This window comes from Sus scrofa, chromosome 3 (assembly GCF_000003025.6).
Source record: "Sus scrofa isolate TJ Tabasco breed Duroc chromosome 3, Sscrofa11.1, whole genome shotgun sequence".
Taxonomy (NCBI): Eukaryota; Metazoa; Chordata; class Mammalia; order Artiodactyla; family Suidae; genus Sus; species Sus scrofa.
In genome coordinates, this window is record NC_010445.4 from 25076127 (window position 1) to 25098476 (window position 22350).

At 41.6% G+C, this 22350-nt stretch overlaps 1 protein-coding gene across 1 annotated transcript in view; it reads left to right on the top strand.

Moving 5' to 3' along the window:
• DNAH3 (dynein axonemal heavy chain 3) overlaps positions 1-22350 on the top strand; it is a 215858-nt gene that overhangs the window by 164967 nt on the left and 28541 nt on the right. The window contains 5 exon segments of the mRNA XM_021086503.1: positions 6121-6319; positions 19712-19939; positions 19942-20346; positions 20349-20588; positions 20591-21850. Of these exon segments, the coding sequence (XP_020942162.1) occupies positions 6121-6319; positions 19712-19939; positions 19942-20346; positions 20349-20588; positions 20591-21850 (2332 nt within the window).

Genomic DNA, 22350 nt, shown 5'->3' on the forward strand with positions numbered 1-22350 from the left:
TGGTACGAGGACTTAAATGACTTGTCCAGGGTCACGCAGCAACAGCGTGACTGGATCAGGATCATATCTAGAGCCCTCTGATTCCCAAGCCCTTGCATTTGACCATTGTTCCAAAAGCTGCAAAAACTAACAGCTGGGCAGTGTTCACACACTGTAACACAGACAGTATTTTTTAAAATTTGAAAGAGTTATCAACTTTTAAAAAAAAATCAAAAGATTTCAAGTAAAAAGTCAAAATTTTCCGTTTTTCTTAGAAAAAAAGTTCAGCTTTAGGGCAACATTGGACCTGCATTCCTGGGTTACCTCCATTGGCAACCTTAAATAGATGCTGCCCCTCATATGTTCAAGGTCACCAAAGGCCCAGCCAGCCCACTTGCCACATTCATATCACTGGCCTGGCCCCTAGAGGCATATAAATTTGCAACTCTTCCATGGTTCTAGGATCAGGCACATCAGGGCTCAACATGTACCCTGTCCTGTCCCTTCCCAACCTTGGTGTCCTCACCTTAGGAAAAAAACATGTAGGAGTTCACTTTGTGGTGCAGTGGAAACGAATCCGACTAGGAACCATGAGGTTGCAGGTTCAATCCCTGGCCTCGCTCAGTGGGTTAAGGATCCTGCATTGCTGTGGCTGTGGTGTAGGCCATTGGTTACAGCTCCAATTGGAACCTCCATATGCCGAAGGTGCAGCCCTAAAAGACAAAAAAACAAACAAACCAAAAAAACCACGTAAAGCATATGGCAGGTGTCCATCCCACAATCAGAGCTTAGTAGCCCATGTTAGCTATTCTCCAAAACCATCGTACTTTACCCTGTACCAAGCAGACTTGCCTGTTTTATAAAGGCCAGTCTCTCGCCCCATGTGGGTGCCCTCACGCACAGGACTCTGCCCTACAGTGTCAGGGGAACAATGTCTTGCTGAAGCAGGAGGGAGGCGGGAGGTAACATCAGGTTTACAAGGAAATGACCCGCCACGCCCGTTCCTGGGCAATAAATTACCATCTTGGGTTTTTCGGTTGTGAAGGGTGAGGTCTAATACTCTGCCATCCCATCCCCAAGTGCTGGGAGTGTCATCCTAGAGGTGAGTCAGGAGGAGAAAAACCTGTGCTTGCTCTAAGTTTCCCGGAAGCTTTTGCGAGTCCCAGAAACCCCTCCTGAACCTCTCAGGGCTGCAGTCCTTCTCCACATTAGGACTCCTGATTTTTTCTCATCCCTAGAAATAAAAGAACATGGGAGAGCACCCAGTGTGGTGCCTGCGGCGGTGCAGAGGCTCTGCAGTGGGGCGGGGTTCATGCTAGGAGACTGGAAAAGAGTCAGTCCCCAAATACTTGCTTCACAAGAAAAATGGTTTGCTTAAATCATCTATTCTTTTTAAGCTAATGGAACATTTCTCCCCCCCCACCCCACCCCCACCCCCGCATGAAGATAATAGTTGATGCCAGAAGTACAGCAGAGCTGATTACATTTCATCAGCAAGCACTGTGCTTCACATGCCCAGACAGCCCCACTGCTCTGTGCACTGCTAAGCCACAGGGGTCATTTTTAATTATAGTATTTTTTATTAGATTTCCCATTCATGGTTCAATGGAAATGAATCTGACTAGCATCCATGAGGATGCAGATTTGATCCCTGGCCTCGCTCAGTGGGTTAAGGATACAGCATTGCCATGAGCTGTGCTGTAGGTCACAGACGTGGCTTGGATCCCATGTTGCTGTGGCTGTGGCCGAGGTCGCCAGCTACAGCTCTTGCTTCTGCTCCTAGCCTGGGAACCTACATATGCTGCAGGTGCAGCCCTAAAAAGACAAAAAAAGGAGTTCCCGTCGTGGCACAGTGGTTAGCGAATCCGACTAGGAACCATGAGGTTGCGGTTCAGTCCCTGCCCTTGCTCAGTGGGTTAACGATCCGGCGTTGCTGTGAGCTGTGGTGTAAGTCGCAGATGTGGCTCGGATCCCGCGTTGCTGTGGCTCTGGCGTAGGCTGGTGGCTACAGCTCCGATTCGACCCCTAGCCTGGAACCTCCATATGCCGCGGGAGCGGCCCAAGAAATAGCAAAAAAAAAAAAGACAAAAAAAAAATAATGAAAAATTACAATATTTTTTATTTTAGAAACCAATGATATAGCAGTAATAATATATATGAAAGAATTTTTAACAGCTCAACTTTAACACATTTCCAATTTTCCAAGTTTTTTTCTAGTTCCTGCCTGTACACTTGGCTAGTTTTGTTTTGCAATCATAGCATAATTGTGATTTGCTTCATGCTTTTTAATTTCCTTCATAGCCTATCGCAGATGTTTTTCCAAAGTGTCATATAATCATTTTAATGACCATATTGAGTAGGCACTTCAGCCATCCAGTCACCATTCCCCTACTGGACCTTGATGTCTGTTCCTTTCTGCCCTGTTTCCAGTGTTTTCGGAGTGTTTTCTGGAGTTTCTCAGCAGAGCTGTGTGTCAGAATCACCTTTGGAGTTTTAAAATTGCAAATGCCTGGAGTTCCCGTTCTGGCTCAGCAGAAATGAATCTGACTAGCATCCAAGAGGATGCAGGTTCGATCCCTGACCTTGTTCAATGAGTTAAGGATCTGGCATTACCGTGAGCTGTGGAGTAGGTCAGAGATGCAGCTAAGATCTGACATTGCTGTGGCTGTGGCGTAGGCCGGCAGCTACAGCTCCAGTTCAACCCCAAACCTAGGAACCTCCATATGCTGAGGGTGTGGCCCTAAAAAGACAAAAATAAAACAAATAAAATAAAATAAAGTAGGAAGTTCCCTTCGTGGCTCAGCGGTTAACAACACTGACTAGTATCCATGAGGTTGCGGGTTCAATTCCTGGCCTTGCTCATTGGGTTAAGGATCCCGAGTTGCTGTGGCTGTGGTGTAGGCCAGCAGCTGTAGCTCCAATTCGACCCCTAGCCTGGGAACCTCCGTATGCCATGGGTGCAGCCCTAAAAAGCAAAAATTAAAAAATAAAATAAAATAAAATTGCAGATGCCCAGACCCCACCCAGACTACCTGAAGCAGAATCTCTGGGTGTGGAGCCTGGTAAAGAGGGCACCCTACATGCTCCTCAGTGACTCGGATGCAGAGTCAGGTTGAGAATTACTCTTAAAGATGATGTTACAATTAGAGCCATTCTGAGTCACTTGACAAACAGGCTTGCTGGAACCCAGGTCTTATGCATTAGGAAAGAAGTAGAGCCAGTGAGAAGCATAATGTGAATGTGGGCCACTCGTCTTCTGGAACATTATGAGAAAGTGACACAGAACTATCAGTACTAGGACACCACGAGCACCTGGGATGGCTGAAACCTGCCGAGAATCCAGAGCTTTACTCGAGCCAACACCTGTGGTCTCCTGCCACCAAACCCTTTCTTCAGCTGGTCATGAGAAGCAGCAGGGGGCAGCCCCCGCGCTTCCCCCTTGCCTTACACTCTGGCACATACCCTAGGACTGAGGAAGGGGCAAACTGGGCTGCCTGTGAGTCTGAGCTATTCTTACTATCCGAAGCAGGACATTCCACTTTGATACTGAGGATGTGCGGTGTGGCTCATTTTTTTGCAGGGGAGGGGAGTTGTTTTAATATAATGAAGCCAAATAAAACATTGCTGTAAGTTTCTAGGAAAAGTAGAAAACCTGAAAGAGAGTCCCTGTTCTGGCACAGTGGAAATGAATCCAACTAGGAACCATGAGGTTGCGAGTTCAATCCCTGGCCTCGGTCAGTGGGTTAAGGATCTGGCGTTGCCGTGAGTTGTGGTGTAGGTTGCAAATGTTGCTTGGATCCTGTGTTACTATGGCTGTGGTGTAGGCCGGTACCTGTAGCTCCTACTGGACCCCTAGCCCGGGAACCTCCAAGTGCTGCGGGTGCGACCCTAAAAAGGGAAGATAGAAAAAAAACCTAAAAGGCTCCATGATATACACATGCTTGTACATAAGCACATGTACACACACACATATGTAAGAAGGTAGAACTTCCTTTGTTTTGTTTACTTATCACAATAAATGTGTAGAACATAGACTTACATTCATAAATACATGCTGCTTTTGACATTCTCTTGTGAAGTTTCACTTTAGTCCTGGCTGTGTGACCATCCCCTGGACTGGGAAACTAACATAAAAGTCATGAGTAGGGAGCCATGGTTCCAAGGTTAGAGCTTGGCTCAGTGACTAACTAGCTTTGTGACCTTGGCTAACTCAACTTACCTCCTGAGACCTTGCTTTGTTGTTGAAGGAGAAGGATTTCCACTGTACTACATATGGTGCTACATAGTCTGTTCCTTGGTATTTGCAGGGGATTGGGCCCAGGACTCCCCAACCCCTGGCAGGTAACAAAATCCATGGATATTCAACCCTACGGTCAGCCCTCTGTATCTGGGGTTCCAAATCCAGATACAGAGGGCCAACTGTAACCTATAAAGTCCCTTCCAGTTCTAAAATCTTATAACGGTAAGCTTTCTTTTAAAAACAAAAATCGAGTTATATAAATTGGCACAACGTTGTAAATCATTTCTTCTTTTTAATAAAAAATTGAGATATAATTCACATACCATTAATAATCACTTTTTTATTTTTTTAAATACTGATTTTTATTTTTTTCATTATACCTGGTTTACAGTGTTCTGTCAATTTTCTAGTGAACAACATGGTGACCCAGTCACACACACATATATACATGCTTTTTTCTCACATTATCAGGCTCCGTCATAAGTGACTAGACATAGTTCCCAGTGCTGCACAGAAGGACCTCATTGCTTATCCATTCCAAAGGCAATAGTCTGCATCTATTAACCCCAAGTTCCCCATCCATCCCCCTCCCCCAGTATTCACTTTTTAAATAGTGATATTCAGTTTTTTAGTAGATTCGTAAAGTTTTACAACATTACCATACCTAGTTCTAGAACATTTTCATCACCCAAAAAGAAACCTCTACCCATTAGCAGTCACTAGCCATTCCTCACTCTCCCCAGCCCCTGGCAACCACTAATCTACTTTCTGCCTCTATGGATTTCCCTTTAATGCACATTTCATGTGAATGGAATCATATAGAAGGCGGTATTTTGTGTCTGTCTGGCGCTTTAACTTAGCATAGTGCTCTCAGGCTTTATCTGTGTTGTTGCATGAACCAGTATTTCATTTCTTTTTATGGTGGAGTAATATTCCATTGTATTGGTTTTGTTTTGAAAACAAATATACAAAATATACAAAATTTAAACTGTCTCCTTTTCCCGGAGGTCACTACCCAGCTCTACTCTCTATCCCCATTTCTCACCCTTAAACTACAGCCTGTCCCCAAACTTCACCCTTTCCCAACTCTACCCCTACCCCATCTCCGAACTACAGTACATACCAGACCTTCACCCTGTCTCTGAACTTCTCCCAGCCCTCATGCCTTATTCTTCCCCAAACTTAACCCAACTCCCTTCCCATCTGTCACTCAACCATAGGCCTCATTCTTTTTTTTTTTTTTTTTTTTTTTTTTTGTCTTTTGTCTTTTGTCTGTTGTCTATTGAGGGCTGTCCTCACAGCATATGGAGGTTCCCAGGCTAGGGGTCAAATTGGAGCTGTAGCTGCCAGCCTACATCACAGCCACAGCAACACAGGATCCAAGCCACATCTGCAGCCTACACCACAGCTCACAGCAATGCCGGATCCTTAACCCACTGAGCGAGGCCAGGGGTCAAACCTGCATCCTCATGGATACTAGTCGGGTTCATTAACCACTGAATCACAACAGGAACTCCAGTAGTTCTTTACCTCATTCTTTACTTCATCTCTAAACCAATCCTTGATCAATGAGTATGATGTCATGCACTGCATATATCTCTGGAATTTGTTAAAAAGCAAAAGCTTGACTTCTTTAAGATCACAAACCAGGTAAATTCTCAAATGTCCAAGGCATCCAAACCACAGCTCAAAAATGCCATGCCTGCCTCCCTGCTGCTTGTCAGTCATCAGAGCCACCCTTGCCACGCAGACCTCCAGGAGGGGCATGTCCTGGAGGAACCCTGGGCAGGGAAGCACCTCTTATCATTTCTACTGCTTCCTCCAGGAGCAGAACTTGTTTTATGAAGCCCAGTGTTCTGGGCGCCAGGCACTTAACCTTTCTATCCCCGTGCTGCTTGCAGGATGAATGTGAAGGGGACCTGGCAGAGGCGATGCCAGCGCTGGAGGCTGCACTCGCTGCACTGGACACCCTGAACCCAGCAGACATCTCCCTGGTGAAATCAATGCAGAACCCACCAGGTCCTGTCAAGCTGGTCATGGAGAGCATCTGTGTGATGAAAGGGCTGAGACCAGAGAGGAAGCCAGACCCCAGCGGCAGCGGTAACCCCCTCCAGCACAATATATTAATTCTTCTAATCCATGAACATGGGATATATATTTCCTTTTTTTTTTTTTTTGGTGTGGTCTTTAAATTCCTTTACCACGTTTTATAGTTTTTCAGAGTATAGACTTTCATCTCCTTGGTTAAGTTTATTCTTACATTTTTTAAATTATTTTTTCATGAAATTTAAATGCAGTTGTTTTCTTGCTTTCTCCTTCATTATTAATATATAGAAAAACAACAGAATTATGTATATTAATCTTGTATTCTACAACATTATTGAATTCATTTATCAGTTCTAATACTTTTTCGTGGAGACTTTAGGGTTTTTAAACATATTATCATGTCATCGGCAAATAGCAACAGTATTCCTTCTTTCCTTCCATTTTGGCTGCCTTTTATTTCTTTTCTTTGTCCGATTGCTGTGGCTAGGACTTCCAATACTATGTTAAATATAGTGACCAGAGTGAGCAACCTGAACTTTTTCCTGAGATTTTCACCATTGAATATGATGTTAGCTGTGGATGCCTTATTTTTTTTTTTTTTTCATCTTTTTGCTATTTCTTGGGCCGCTCCTGCGGCATATGGAGGTTCCCAGGCTAGGGGTCGAATTGGAGCTGCAGCCACCAGCCTACACCAGAGCCACAGCAATGCTGGCTCCGAGCCGCGTCTGCGACCTACACCACAGCTCACGGCAACGCCAGATCCTTAACCCACTGAGCAAGGGCAGGGACCACACCCACAACCTCATGGTTCCTAGTCGGATTCGTTAACCACTGCACCATGACGGGAACTCCTGTGGATGTCTTATGAACGTCCTTAATTATGTTCAGATATATTCATTCCCTGTATACCAATTTTAATAACAGTTTTTATCATGAATAAATGTTGAATTTTGTAAAATGCTTTTTCTGCATCTACTGAGATGATCATGTGTTTTTTATCTTTCCTTTGGTAGATGTGTGTATCACATTGATTGATTTGTGGCTATTGGAACATCCTTGCATCCGTGGAGTAAATCCCACTTGATCATGGTGTATGACCATTTATATATGATTAAATTCAGTTTGCTAACTTTTCTTTTTCTTTTTTTTTTCTTCTCACAGCCATACCTGCAGCATACGGAATTTCCTGGGCTAGGGGTTGAATCAGAGCTGCAGCTGCAGCCTATGCCACACGTTGCAGCTATGCTGGATCCTTAACCCACTGAGTGAGGCCAATTATTGAACCTACATCCTCACTGACAGTATAATCGGTTCTTAACCTGCTGAGCCACAGTGGGAACTCCCAGTTTGCTAATGTTTTGTTGAGAATTTTTTACATCTATATTCATCAGAATTACTGGCCTGTAAATTTCTTTTTTTGTAGCATCTTTATCTGGGTTTGGTATCAGGTGACCTCATGGTATGAACTTAGGAGTGCTCCATCCTCTTCAATTTTTTGGAATAGTTTGAGAAGGATACATATTATCTGTACTTTATATATTGGGTAGAATTCCCCTTGTGAAGCCATCCTGTCCTGCACTCTTGTTTGCTGGGAGCTTTTAGATTGATTACCAATTCAATTTTACTACTAGCGATCAGTCTATTCACATTGTCTATTATTCCTGATTAAGTCTTGAATGGTTGTATATTTCTAGGAATTTATCTATTTCTTCTAGGTTGTCCAATTTGTTGGCATATAATTGTTCATAATATTATTTTACAATGGTTTGTATTTCTGTGATATCTATTGTGATTTTTCTTCCTTAACTTCCTATTTTACTTTTGTCTTTTTTTGTGTGGTGAGCCTGGATAAAGGCTTATCATTTTTGTTTTATCTTTTCAAAAAGGAAAAATAGCTGTTAGTTTCATTGATCTTTTCTACTTTTTTAACTTTTTTATTTATTTTTTCTCTGGTCTCTATTATTTCCTTCCTTCTGTTGACTTTGGGCTTAGTTATTTTTCTAATTTCTTCAGTTGGGAGGTTAGATTGTTTTTTTTTTAATTTTTCTTGTGTCTTGAGGTAGGCCTGTATCACTATAAACTGCTCTCTTAAAGCTGCTTTTGCTGCGTCCCATAGATTTTAAAAAGTTGAGTTTCTCTTTTCATTTGTCTCAAGATGTTTTCTGCTTTCTTCTTTGATTTCTTTATTGACTCATTGTTTTTTTAGTAGTATGTTGTTTAGTCTGCACATGTCTGTGTTTTTACCATTTTTTCTTCCTATAATTGACCTCTAGTTTCATAACATTGTGGTCAGAAAAGAATCCTTGATATAATTTCTACCCTCTTAAATTTCTTGAGACTTTTTTATGAGCTAGCATGTGACAAATCCTAAAGAACTATTCCATGTGCACTAGAAAATAATATGTATTCTGCTATTTGGGGATGGAATATCCTATAAATATCTATTAATTCCAGTGGGTCTAATGTGTTATTTAAGACCACTATTTGCTTACTGGTTTTCTGTCTGAATGATCTGTCTAGTGATGTGAGTAGGGTGTTATTAAAGTCTCCTGCTATTATTGTTTTTTTGTCAATTTCTCCCCTATGTCTGCTAATATTTGCTTCATATATTTTTCCTTCCAACTTGATTTTTTAAACTTTATTATATGTATAATTGTACAACCATCATCACAACCTAATTTTAGAACATTTCCATCCGAAACCCCTAGCCAATTCTTTCCCACACCAACCTTTCTCCTTTGGTAACCATAAGTTTTCAATTTCTGTTATGCAAATAAGTTCATTGTATTTTTCTTTTAGATTCCACATTGAAGTGATAGCATGTAATGTTTGTGTCTCACTGTCTAACCTCACTCGGCATGATAATTTCTAAGTCCATCCATGTTGCTACAAATGTCATTATTTCATTGCTTTTTATGGCTGAGTAATATTCCATTGTGTATATGTATCTCATCTTCTTTATCCATTCCTCTGTCAGTGGACATTTAGGTTGCTTCCATGTCTTGGCTATTTTATATAGTGGTGCAGTGAACATTGGGGTACCTGTATCTTTTCGAGTCATGGATTGCTGGATCAAATGGTAATTTTGTTTTTAGTTTTTGAAGAATCTCCATACTGTTTTCCACAGTGGTTGCACCAATTTACATCCTACCAACAGTGTCAGAGGGTTCCCTTTTCTCCACACCCTCTCCAACATTTATTGCTTATAGACTTTTTGATGATGGCCATTCTGGTTGGGGTAAGGCGAGACATCATAGTAGTTTTGATTTGCATTTCTCTAATAATCAGTGATGTTGAACATCTTTTCATGTGTTTTTTGTCCATCTGTAGTTTTGATTTGCATTTCTCTAATAATCAGTGATGTTGAACATCTTTTCATGTGTTTTTTGTCCATCTGTATGTCTTCTTCGGAGAACTGTCTGTTTAGATCTTCTGCCCATTTTTTTAATGGGGTTGTTTGTGGGTTTTTTGTTTTTTGTTGTTGTTTGTTATTAAGCTGCAGGAGGTGTTTATATATTTCAGACATTAATCCCTTGTCAGTCACTTCATTTGCAAATATTTTCTCATATTCTGTGGATTGTCTTTTCATTTTGTTTAATTTTTCCTTTGCTGTGCAAAAACTTAAGTTTAATTAGGTCTCATTTTTTTAATTTTTGTTTTCATCATCATTACTCTATGAGGTGGATCTGAGAAGATATTGCTATAGTTTATGTCAGAGAGTGTTAAGCCTATATTTTCCTCTATGAGTTTTATAGTATCCAGTCTTATATTTAGGTCTTTAATCCATTTTGAGTTTATTTTTGTGTACGGTGTTAGGAAGTGTTCTAATTTCATTCTTATACATATAGCTGTCCAGTTTTTCCAGGACCACTTATTGAAGGGACTCTCTTTCCTCCATTGTTATTTTCTTGCCTCCTTTGTCACAGATTGTTGATTTTAGGGCTTAATTCTGGGCTTTCTATCCTGTCCCATTTATCTATATTTCTGTTTTTTGTGTCAGTACCACACAGTTTTGATGACTGTGGCTTTGTAGTACAGTATGAAGTCAAGGAGCCTGATTCTTCTAGCTCCATTTTTCTTTCTCAGAATTTCTTTGGCTTTTCTGTGTCTTTTGTGCCTCCAAACAAACTGTTCTAGTTCTGTGAAAAGTGCCATTGGTAATTTGAAAGGGATTGCACTGAATCTGTAGATGGCCTTGGGTGGTATAGCCATTTTGACAATATTAATTCTTCCAATCCAAGCACATGATATATTTTTCCATCTATTTGTGTCTTCTTTGATTCTTTTCATCAGTGTCTTATAGTTTTCAGAGTACAGGTCTTTTGTTTTTTTAGGTAGGTTTATTCCTAGGTGTTTTATTCTTTTTGATGCAATGGTAAATGGGATCATTTCCCTAATTTCTCTTTCTGATCTTTCATTGTTAGTATTTAGAAATGCAGTCGATTTCTGTGTGTTAATTTTGTATCCTGTGACTTTACCAGATTCATTGATGAGCTCTAATAGTTTTCTGGTAGTGTCTTTAGGATTTTCTAGGTATAGAATCATATCATCTGCAAACAGTGATAGTTTTAGTTCTTCCTTTCCAATTTGGATTCCTTTTATTTCTTTTTCTTCTCTGATTGACATGGCTAGGACTTCCAAAACTATGTTGAATAGTAGGGGTGAGAGAAGACATCCTTGTCTTGTTCCTGATCTTGGTGGGAATTCTTTCTTTTCACCATTGAGAATTATGTTAGCTGTGGGTTTGTCATATATGGCCTTTATCATGTTGAGGTAGATTCCCACTATGCCCACTTTCTGGAGGGTTTTTATCAGAAATGTGCGTTGAATTTTGTCAAAAGCTTTTTCTGCATCTTTTGAGATGATCGTACGGTTTTTATTCTTCAGTTTGTTAATGCGGTATATCACACTAATTGATTTGCAGATATTGAACAATCCTTGTATCTCTGGGATAAATCCCACTTGGTCATGGTGTACAATCCTGTTAATGTATTGCTGGATTCAGTTTGCTTGTATTTTGTTGAGGATTTTTGCATCTCTGTTCATCAATGATATTGGCCTGTAGTTTTCTTTTTTGTGTGTGGTGTCTTTGGTTTTGCTATTAAAGTGATGATGGCCTCGTAGAGTGAATTTGGGAGTGTGCCTTCCTCTGCAACTTTTTGGAATCATTTCAGATGGATAGGTGTTAATGCTTCTCTAAATTTTTGATAGAATTTGCCTATGAAGCCATCTGGTCCTGGACTTTTGTTTGTTGAAAGTTTTTTAATCACACTTTCAATTTCAGCACTTGTATTTTTTTTTTTTTTGGTCTTTTGTCTTTTTAGGGCCACACCTGCAGCATATGGAGGTTCCTAGGCTAGGATTGAATCAGAGCTACAGCTGCTGGCCTACACCACAGCCACAGCAACACCAGATCCAAGCCACATCTGTGACCTACACCATAGCTCATGGCAACACCAGGCTGGGAATCGAACCCACAACCTCATGGTTACTAGTCAGGTTCGTTAACCACTGAGCCATGACAGGAACTCCAAATTTCAGCACTTGTGATTGGTCTGTTCATCTTTTCTATTTCATCTTGGTTTAGTCTTGGAAGATTGTACTTTTCTAAGAATTTGTCCATTTCTTCTAGGCTGTCCATTTTATTGGATGTGGTTGCTTGTAGTACTCTCTTATGATCCTTTGTATTTCTGTGATGTCCATTATAACTTTTCCTTTCTGATTTCTAATTTTATTGATTTGAGTCCTCTCTCGTTTTTTTCTTGATGAGTCTATGTGGTTTATCGGTTTTGTTGATGTTTTTTTCAAATAACCAGCTTTTAGTTTCTTGATCTTTTCTATGGTTTTCTTTGTTTCTATTTCATTTATTTCTGCTCTGATCTTTATGATTTCTTTCCTTCTGCTAACTTTAGGTTTTGTCTGTTCATCTTTCTCTAATCATTTTAGTTAGGTTGTTTATTTGAGATTTTTCTTGTTTCCTGAGGTAGGCTTGTATTGCTATAAACTTCCCTCTTAGAACTGTTTTTGCTGAATCCCAGAGATTTTGGATTGTGGTGTCTTTGTTGTCATTTGCTTCTAGGTATTTTTTAATTTCCTCTTTGATTTCTTCAGTGATACTTTGGTTGTTTAGCAGCATGTTTAGTCTCCACACGTTGGTGTTCTTTGCAGGTTTTTTTTTTTTCTTGTCATTGATTTCTAGTCATATAGCATTGTGGTCAGAAAAGATGCTTGAGATGATTTCAACTTTCTTAAATTTATGGTGGCTCGATTTGCGGCCCAGAATGTTATCTGTCCTAAACAATTTTCCATGTGCACTTGAGAAGAATGTGTATTCTGCTGATTTTGGGTGGAATATTCTATAAATATCTATTAAGTCCATCTAGTCTAATGCATCATTTAAGGCCTGTGCTTCCTTGTTGATTTTCTGTCTGGATGACCTGTCCATTGCTGTCAGTGGGGTGTTAAAATACCACACTATTATTGTGTTATTGTTAATTTCTCCTTTTATGGCTGTTAGCAGTGGCCTTTTATACTGTGGTGCTCCTATGATGGGTGCATATATATTTACAATTGTTATATCTTCTTCTTGGACTGATCCTTTGATCATTATGTAATGTCCTTCTTTGCCTCTTAGAATATTCTTTTTTTATTTTCTTTTTTTAAATTTTTATTTATTTATTTTTTTTTATTTATTTTTTTTTTTGGTCTTTTTTTGCTATTTCTTGGGCCGCTCCCACGGCATATGGAAGTTCCCAGGCTAGGGGTCGAATCGGAGCTGTAGCCACCAGCCTACGCCAGAGCCACAGCAACGCAGGATCCAAGCCGCGTCTGCAACCTACACCACAGCTCATGGCAATGCCAGATCGTCAACCCACTGAGCAAGGGCAGGGACCGAACCTGCAACCTCATGGTTCCTAGTCGGATTCGTTAACCACTGCGCCACGACGGGAACTCCCTAAAAATTTTTAAATGATTTTTATTTTTTCCATTATGGTTGGTCTATTTTGTCTGAATTGAGTATTGCTACTTCAGCTTTCTTTGGATTTCCATTTGGGTAGAATATTTTTTCCACCCTCTCATTTTGAATTTGTATGTGTCCCAAGAACTGAAGTGGATCTCTTGAAGACAGCATATATATTGGGCTTGTTTTTATATCCATTCAGCTTGGCTATGTTTTTTGGTTAGGGCATTTAGTCCATTTACATTTAAGGTAATAATGATATGTTGTTCTTGTTGCCATTTTATTAATTGTTTTGGATTTGTTTTTGTTGGTCTTTTTTTCTTCCCTTCTCTTGTTCTCTTCTTGTGATTTGATGATTATCTTTAGTATTATGTTTGGATTACTTTTTCTTATTTGTGTGTGTATCTATTTTAGATTTTTGGTTTGCAGTTTTGATATAGATATATATATATATAAAATTATTTTAAGTTGATGGTCTCTCAATTGCAAGTGCACACTAGTATCCTGCATTTGTACCCTCCTCACAATTTCTGGTTTTGGTAGCATATTTGTGTGTGGATGATTTCCTACCTTTACTATATGTATGCCTTTATTAGTGAGCCTTGTCATTTGTAATATTTTTGTTTCTAGTTTTGGCCTTTTCTTTTCCACCTAGAGAAGTTCCTTTAGGATTTGTTGTAAAGCTGGTTTAGTGGTGCTGAATTCTCTTAGCTTTTGCTTGTCTGTAAAGCTTTTTATTTATCCTTCAAATCTGAATGATAGCCTTGCTGGGTAGAGTAATCTTGGTTGGAGGTTTTTTCCTTTCATCACTTTAAGTATATCATGCCACTCCCTTCTGGCCCTGCAGAGTTTCTGCTGAAAAAAATCTGCCCATCACCTTATCAGGGTTCCCTTGTATGTTGTTTGCTTCTTTTCCCTACCTGCTTTCAATATTTTCTCTGTGCCTTTAATTTTGGTCCATTTGATTAATAATATGTGTCCAGGGTGTTCCTCCTTGGGTTTATCTTGTATGGTATTCATTGTGCTTTCTGGATTTGAGTGACTGATTCCTTTCCCATGTTAGCGAAGTTTTTGGCTATTATCTCTTCAACTATTTTCTTTGGCCCTTCCTCTTTCTTCAACTTCTGGCACCCTATGATACAGATGTTGGTGTGTTTAATGTTGTCCCAGAGTTCTCTTGGACTGTCTTCATTTCTTTTCAATCTTCTGTCTCTTTTCTGTTCTGCATCAGTGATTTACACCAGTCTGTGCTCCACCCCACTTATTCATTCTTCTCCCTCCTGTATTCTGATGTTGGTTTCTTCTAGTGAATTTTTTATTTCAGTTATTATATTTTGCATCTCTGCTTGCCTAATCTTTAAATCTTCTATTTCCTTGCTCAATGCTTGTTGTAATTACCAATCTTTGCCTCCAGTCTCTTTCCAAGATCTTGAATCATCTTAACTATCATTAATCTAATGTCTTTTCATGGAGGTTGGTAATCTCCAGATCACTTAGCTGTTTTTCTGGGTTTTTTTCTTGTTCCCTTACCTGAGTCATAATTCTCTGCCTTTTCATTTTGTACAGATTTTGGGTGTGTCTTTTTGAAGACAGTAGGATTGTAGCCTCTCTTGCTTCTGAGTCTGCTCCCTTGTGGCTGGATTTGGTACGGGGGCTTGCTGCAGGCTTCCTGATGGGAGGGACTGGTGCCTGTCCACTGGTAGGTGGAGCTGATTCTTATCCCTCTGGTGGGTGTGATTAGAGGCAGCTGTGTGCTGCCTCCTTTGTTGTTTGGCCTGGGGCTTCTCAGTGCTGATGGGTGGGGCCATATTTTTCCAAAATGGCCACCTCTAGAGGAGTTTACACTGATGATTATTCCTGAGACCTTTGCTTCCAAAGTCTTTCCCCCACAATGGGCCACCATAACCCCGTTTTCCTAGGAGATCCTCCAAGAACTGCAGGCAGGTCTGACCCAGATTCCTATGGAGTCTCTGCTTTGCCCTGGGACCCAGTGCATATGAAAGCCTGTGTGCACACTTCAAGAGTGGAGTCTACATTTCCCCCAGTCCCATGGAGCTCCTGCACACAAGCCCCACTGGCCCTCAATGCCAAATGCTCTGGGGGCTCCTCCTGCCAATGCCGGATCCCCAGGCATGGGAACTTGATGTAGGGCTGGAACTCTCACTTCTGTGGGTGAGTATCTGTGATATACTTACTTTCCTGTCTGTGGACTGCCCACCTGGCAAGTACGGGATTGCTTATACAGTGTAAATGCCCCTCCTACTGTCTTGATATGGCCTCCTCTTTGTCTTCTAGAGTACAATATCTTTCTTGATAGTTTCCAGTCTGTTTTGTTGAAGGTTGTTCAGCAGTTGGTTGTAATTTTGTTGTTTTCCTGAGAGAAGGTGAGCTCCAGTCCTTCTGCTCTGCCATCTTAATCTACTCTATTTGCTTCATATATTTAGGTGCTCCTTTATTAGGTGTATGTATGTTAACAAATATTATATCTTCTTATATGAATCCCCTTATTATTGTATAATGCTCTTCTTTGTATATTGTTATAGACCTTGTTTTAAAGTCTTTTTTGGATTTCTCTGGCTGGCCTAGCAGTTAAGGACTTCACGTTGTCACTGCTGTGGCTCGGGTTACTGCTGTGGCTTTGGTTCAGTCTCTGACTGGGGAACTTCTGCATGTGTAGGAACAGCCAAAAAAAAAACCCTAAAAGACCAAAATAAAATCTATTTTGTCTGATATGGGTATTGCTACCACCCACTTTCTGTTCATTTCCACTTGTGTGAAGTATCTTTTTCATTGTGTTGCTTTCAGTCTATGTATTTTAGCTTTAAAGTGGGTCTTTTATAAGCAGCATATAGATGGGTCCTGGCTTTTACCCAATCAGTCATTCTGTGTATTTTGATTAGAGCATTGAGTGATTGTCGATAGATATGTTATTGCCATTTTGTTACATCTTTTCTGGTTGTTTTTGTAGTTCTCAGTCTTCTTCTTCTTTTAGTCTCTTCCTTTGTAGTTTGATAATTTTCTTTATTGTTATGATATGTTCCTTTCTTTCTATATTTTGTGGTTTCTTTCTATATATTGTAGGTTTTTGATTTATGGTTATGGTGGGGGTCATATATGTTGACCTACAACTATATCTATTTTAAACTGAGAGTAATTTAAGTTTGAACACATTCTAAAAGATTTATAGTTCCTCCCTCCCTCATGTTTTGTATTTTGATGTCATATTTTACATTTTCATGTTTACACCTTAACTAACTATTGTAGTTATAATTGATTTTACAAGTTTTTTCTTTTAATCTTCATACTAGGTTATTTAAATTGTTGATTCACAGCATTTACTATATATTTGCCTTTACTAGAGGCATTTTCCCTTTCCTATAAATTCTTCTTGTTATAGACTTTTCTTTTCCACTTATAGAAGACACTTTAACTCTTATTTTAGGTCTGGCTAGTACTGATGAACTCTTTAAGTTTTGCTTATCTGAGAAGTTCTTCCTCTTGCCTTCAATTTGGAATGATATCTTTGCTGGTAGAATATCCTAGGTTGTAGGGTTTTTCTTTCAGCACTTTAAATATAGCATATCACTGTCTTCTGGCCTGAAAAGTTTGAGCAGAAAAATCAGCTGATAGCCTTATAGGAGTTCCTTTTATATGTGACTTTGTTTTTCTCTTGCTGCCTTTAGAATTCTCTATCTTTCATTTTTGCCATTTTAATTATGTTTTGGCATGAGACCTTCTGGGTTCATCTTGTTTGGAACTTCTCTATGATTCCTGTACCTATATATCTGTTTCCTTCTTCAAGTCTGAGATGTTTTCAGCCATGATTTCATTCAATGCATTTTGACACTTTTCTCTCTTTTCCTTCTGCATCCCCTATAATGCAAATGTTGGCATATTTAATGTTATTTCAGAGATCTTGTACATTGCTTTCTTTTTTTCCATTTGTCTTGTTCTCTGCTGTTCTGATTGGATGATGTCCATTATTATATCTTCCAGATCACTTATGTGTCCTTCCGTATCACCTAGTTGCTATTAAGTCCTTTTATTGTGTTTTTCTTTTCACAATAGAAGTTATTTTATTCTTAGCTCTAACTGGATCTTTTTTATATTTTTCTAGTTCCTTGTTAAAATTCTCACTGTGTTTATTTATTCTTTTCCCAATTTCAGTTATCATTCTTATTACTAATACTTTGAACCCTTTATTTGGTAAATTGTTTATTTCTGTTTCATTAGTTGTTTTTTCAGGGGTTTTGCCCTGTTCTTTTGCTTCACGCATATTCCTCTGTCTTCTCATTGTTAACTGTCTCTATCTCTATGAAATTATATGGAATAGTTAGCTATCCCAGCCTCAAAGGGATATCCTTGTGTGGGAGTGTCCCTATACAATCTATGTGTGCCCAGAGGCTTTGGTGGCAGAGCTGGGTCTGAAGTGATCATGGGTCACATCTTCAGGGTGTGCTGACAGCTATTACCTTATTGGGAAATGGAGCTGTATATGGAGGGGCTAGAGCCAGAGCCAGGTGTCAGATGGAGCTTCTCTATGCTCAGTGGTCATCACCACCCTACTGGGGGCAGGTCAGGTCCCAGGTGCTGGGGTAGAAGCCCTCCATGTTGGGTCCAAGCTGGTTCAGTCTTCTCTAAATGTGTTTCTCCACCTCCCAACAACAGCACCTTCACCCCAGAGGGGAGCCATGCTGGAGCAAGGGGAGCCAGAACAGGTACCCAGTAGAGGTTTGATGTGTGCTGGGATGGTCCTGGCACACCAGTCAGAGCTCCAGAATGCTCCTGATCCACTCACTCATGAGCTCCAGCAATAGATGCTCTCTTTCCATTTAGATGCAATGCCAGGTCCAGGCCAGCTCTGTGCCTCCTAAGTGCACACTCTCCTCAGTAGTGGTAGCCTTTGCCCAAGTAGGAAGCTGCACCAGAGCTAGAGGGGGCTGGAGCAGGAACTTGGCACAAGCCAGGCACATACAGGAGCAATGGTGGGAAACTGGCCAGAGCCCCAAGCAGTTTCAGTCTACTTCTTCCATCTTATTCCCGGGAGTGAGAAAACATGTACATTCTCTTCATGAGTGGAGTCTCAGTTTCTCCTGTAAGTCCCACTGGTTTTCAAGCTAGCTAAAGGAACTCATCTTCCTTGTGTCAGGACTGGGGTGTCCAATATGTGTTTGAACCCCTCACTCCCTGGGAGGATCTCCAAGCCCATGATACCCCCTCCTCTTCTCTGTCCCCTCCTCTTCTGTATCCCAGGGACACAGGTTCCAACCTGATTGCTTCTCCTCCTTTCTTACCCAATTCCATGTGGATCTTTCTTTACAGCCTTGGTTGTACAAATCTTTCTGCTATTCTCCAGGTGGTTTTCAGTGATTTTTGCTCCACCTGTAGGTGTATTTTTGGTATGTTCATGGGGGGAGGTGAGCTTAGTGTCATACCACTCCACCATTATTCTCCTCTCCAGGAGCTTGCAACTTTGAGGGAGAGGCATATAATTAAAACTAAACCAAAGAAATTACAAATTTCCATAAATGCTTTAAAGGGAATGCACTTCTAGTTGCCGTGATGAGAGAAAATGCTCCATAGAGAGGTGGCTTTCAAAGTGAGCCTGAAGTCTAGTCAGGAGGCAGCTAGAAGCCAGTTACAGCCTAGGTGAAGGGCTTGGGACCATTCAGGAATTGAATGAAAGTCCTTGTCACTCAAGGACCAAGGGAGCACGGCAGAGATGAAGTGGTTAAAGTTGGTGGGCCTCCCAGACCGTGGCAAGGAGCTTGGGCTTTTAAAGATTTTACTTTTTCAGAAGTTCCCATCATGGCCCAGTGGAAACGAATCTGACTAGTAACCATGAGGATGCAGATTCAATCCCTGGCCTCGCCCAGTGGGTTAAGGCTCTGGCATTGCTGTGAGCTGTGGTGTAGATCACAGATGTGGCTTGATCCCATGTTGCTGTGGCTGTGGCGTGGGCTGGCAGCTACAACTCTGATTCAATACCCAGCCTGGGAACCTCCATATGCCACAGGTATGGCCCTAAAAAAGACCAAAAAAAAAAAAAAAAGATTTTACTTTTTCAGAGCAATTTTAAGTTCACAGCGAAATTGAGATGAAGATACAGAGTTTTCTTATATTCCCCCTGCCCCCACACATGCATAGTCTCCCTAGTTATCCACATCCCCACCAGAGTGGTACATTTGGTACAACTGATGAACCTACATGGACACACATCATTACCATCCAAAGTCCATAGTTTACATTAGTGTTCACTCTTACATTAGTGTTCATTAGTGTACACATTAGTGTACAAATATGTCATGGCATGTACCCATCATTATGGTATCATACAGAGTATTCTCTGCCCTAAAAATCCTCTGTAAGGACCTTGGATTTTTTTGTGTGTGTGTGTGAAGTATGAGGAGTAGCCATTGCAAGGATATAAGTTTCAGCCAGAGTGTCTCAATAATAGTGTAATCTCTGTTTCTTGTCCCAAACAGGTAAAATGATAGAAGACTATTGGGGGTTATCCAAAAAGGTTCTTGGAGATCTGAAATTCTTGGAGAGTCTTAAGACATATGACAAAGACAACATCCCCCCAGTGATCATGAAGCGAATCCGGGAAAGGTTTATTGATCATCCAGATTTCCAGCCAGCTGTCATTAAAAACGTGTCATCTGCCTGCGAGGGTCTGTGCAAGTGGGTGAGGGCCATGGAGGTGTATGATCGAGTGCCAAAGTGGTGGCTCCCAAACGGGAGCGGCTGAAGGAGGCGGAGGGGAAGCTGGACATACAGATGCAGAAACTGAACCAGAAGCGAGCAGAGCTAAAGCTGGTGGAGGACCGCCTCCAGGCCCTGAATGATGACTTTGAGGAGATGAATACCAAGAAAAAGACGCTGGAGGAAAACATCGAAATCTGCTCCCAAAAGTTGGTCAGAGCAGAAAAACTGATCAGTGGTCTTGGAGGAGAGAAGGACAGATGGACAGAAGCTGCCCGGCAGCTAGGGATCCGCTATACTAATCTTACAGGGGATGTGTTGGTGTCCTCGGGGACCGTGGCTTACCTGGGGGCCTTTACCGTGGATTATCGGGCTGAGTGCCAGAAGCAGTGGTTGGCTCAGTGTAAGGACAAGGTCTCCCCGGCTCCAGTGACTTCAGTCTGAGCAACACTTTAGGCGATCCTGTAAAAATCCGCGCCTGGCAGATTGCCGGGCTGCCCGTCGACTCCTTCTCCATTGACAATGGTATCATTGTATCCAACTCCAGACGCTGGGCCTTAATGATTGACCCTCAGGGACAAGCCAATAAGTGGATCAAGAATATGGAGAAGGCAAACAAGCTGTCCGTCATCAAGTTCTCGGATGCCAACTATGTGAGACACTGGAACATGCCCTGCAGTTTGGCACCCCCGTCTTACTAGAAAATGTTGGGGAAGAGCTGGATGCATTCATTGAACCCATCTTGCTCAAGTCCACATTCAGACAGCAAGGGGTGGAGTACATGAGGCTCGGTGAAAACATCATCGAATACTCCAAGGATTTTAAGTTGTACATCACAACCCGTTTGAGGAACCCACATTACCTCCCTGAGGTTGCCGTGAAAGTCTGTCTCCTCAACTTCATGATCACCCCCTTGGGCCTCCAAGATCAACTCCTCGGCATTGTGGCCGCCAAGGAGAAGCCAGAACTGGAAGAGAAGAAGAACAAGTTGATTGTGGAAAGTGCCAAGAACAAGAAGCAGCTTAAGGAAATTGAAGATAAGATCTTGGAGGTCCTTTCGCTGTCTGAAGGCAACATCCTGGAGGACGAGACTGCCATCAAAATTTTGTCCTCCTCCAAACTGCTGTCTGAAGAAATCTCGGAGAAACAGGAAATTGCTTCCGTGACAGAAACACAGATCGATGAGACTCGGATGGGCTACAAGCCAGTGGCTGTCCACTCTGCCACCATCTTCTTCTGCATCTCTGACCTGGCCCACATCGAGCCCATGTACCAGTACTCCCTGACGTGGTTCATAAACCTCTATGTGCACTCCCTGGCCCATAGCAGGAAGAGCGAGCAGCTAGAGTTACGGATTGAGTACATCATTGAACATTTCACCCTCAGCATCTACAACAACGTCTGCCGCTCTCTGTTTGAGAAGGACAAGCTGCTCTTCTCCTTCCTCTTGACCATAGGCATCCTGAAAGAGAAAAAGCAAATTAATGAGGACATTTGGTATTTTCTTCTAACAGGAGGTGTTGCCCTGGAAAACCCCTATCCCAACCCCGTTCCCGAATGGCTGTCTGAGAAGGCCTGGGCCGAAGTGGTTCGTGCATCTGAGTTGCCGAAGCTGAAAGGCCTCATGGAACATTTGGAACAAAACGCTCATGAATGGAAGTTCATCTATGACTCAGCCTGGCCCCATGAGGAGAAATTCCCTGGATCTTGGAAGCTGCTTCAAGGCTTGGAGAGGATGGTGATCCTCCGATGTCTGCGGCCTGACAAAATGATTCCAGCCATTCGCAGGTTCATTGCTGAAAACATGGGGAATGTCTACATCGAAGCCCCTACGTTTGATCTCCAGGGGTCCTACAGTGATTCTAGTTGCTGTGCACCGTTGATATTCGTGTTGTCTCCAGGCGCAGACCCCATGGCAGGTGAGGGCAGAATGTTGCGTGAGGAATGTAAAAAGCCATGACATGGAGGATGACAAGAGTATGTCCCTTACGGCAGGAATCTCAAACTCAGGAGGCTTTGAAGGCCAAGCAGTTAACAGGCTAAGGCAGGGCTAGGGCAACTTCAGACTTCGTTCCTACCTGAAAGGGGAAGCTGCTCCTCAGCTCTCTCTCTTCGTGACATCTGACAGGGTGAGCTCCCAATGACCAGATCCTCTGTTTTTCAAGAGAAACCAGAAATGTAAAAATCACCTATTTTTAAGTCTCACTGATTCATTTCAAATTTTTTATTTCTTGGAGTTATCTCATCGGCAGGTTAGGAACCAGACATAGTGTCCTTGAGTGTGCAGGTTGGATCCCTAGCCTCGCTCAGTGGGTTAAGGATCCAGCATTGCTGCATACCTGGCCAATGCGGCTCTAATCTGGCGTTGCCATGGCTGTGGCATAGGCCTGCAGCTGCAGCTCTGATTCAGTCCCTAGCC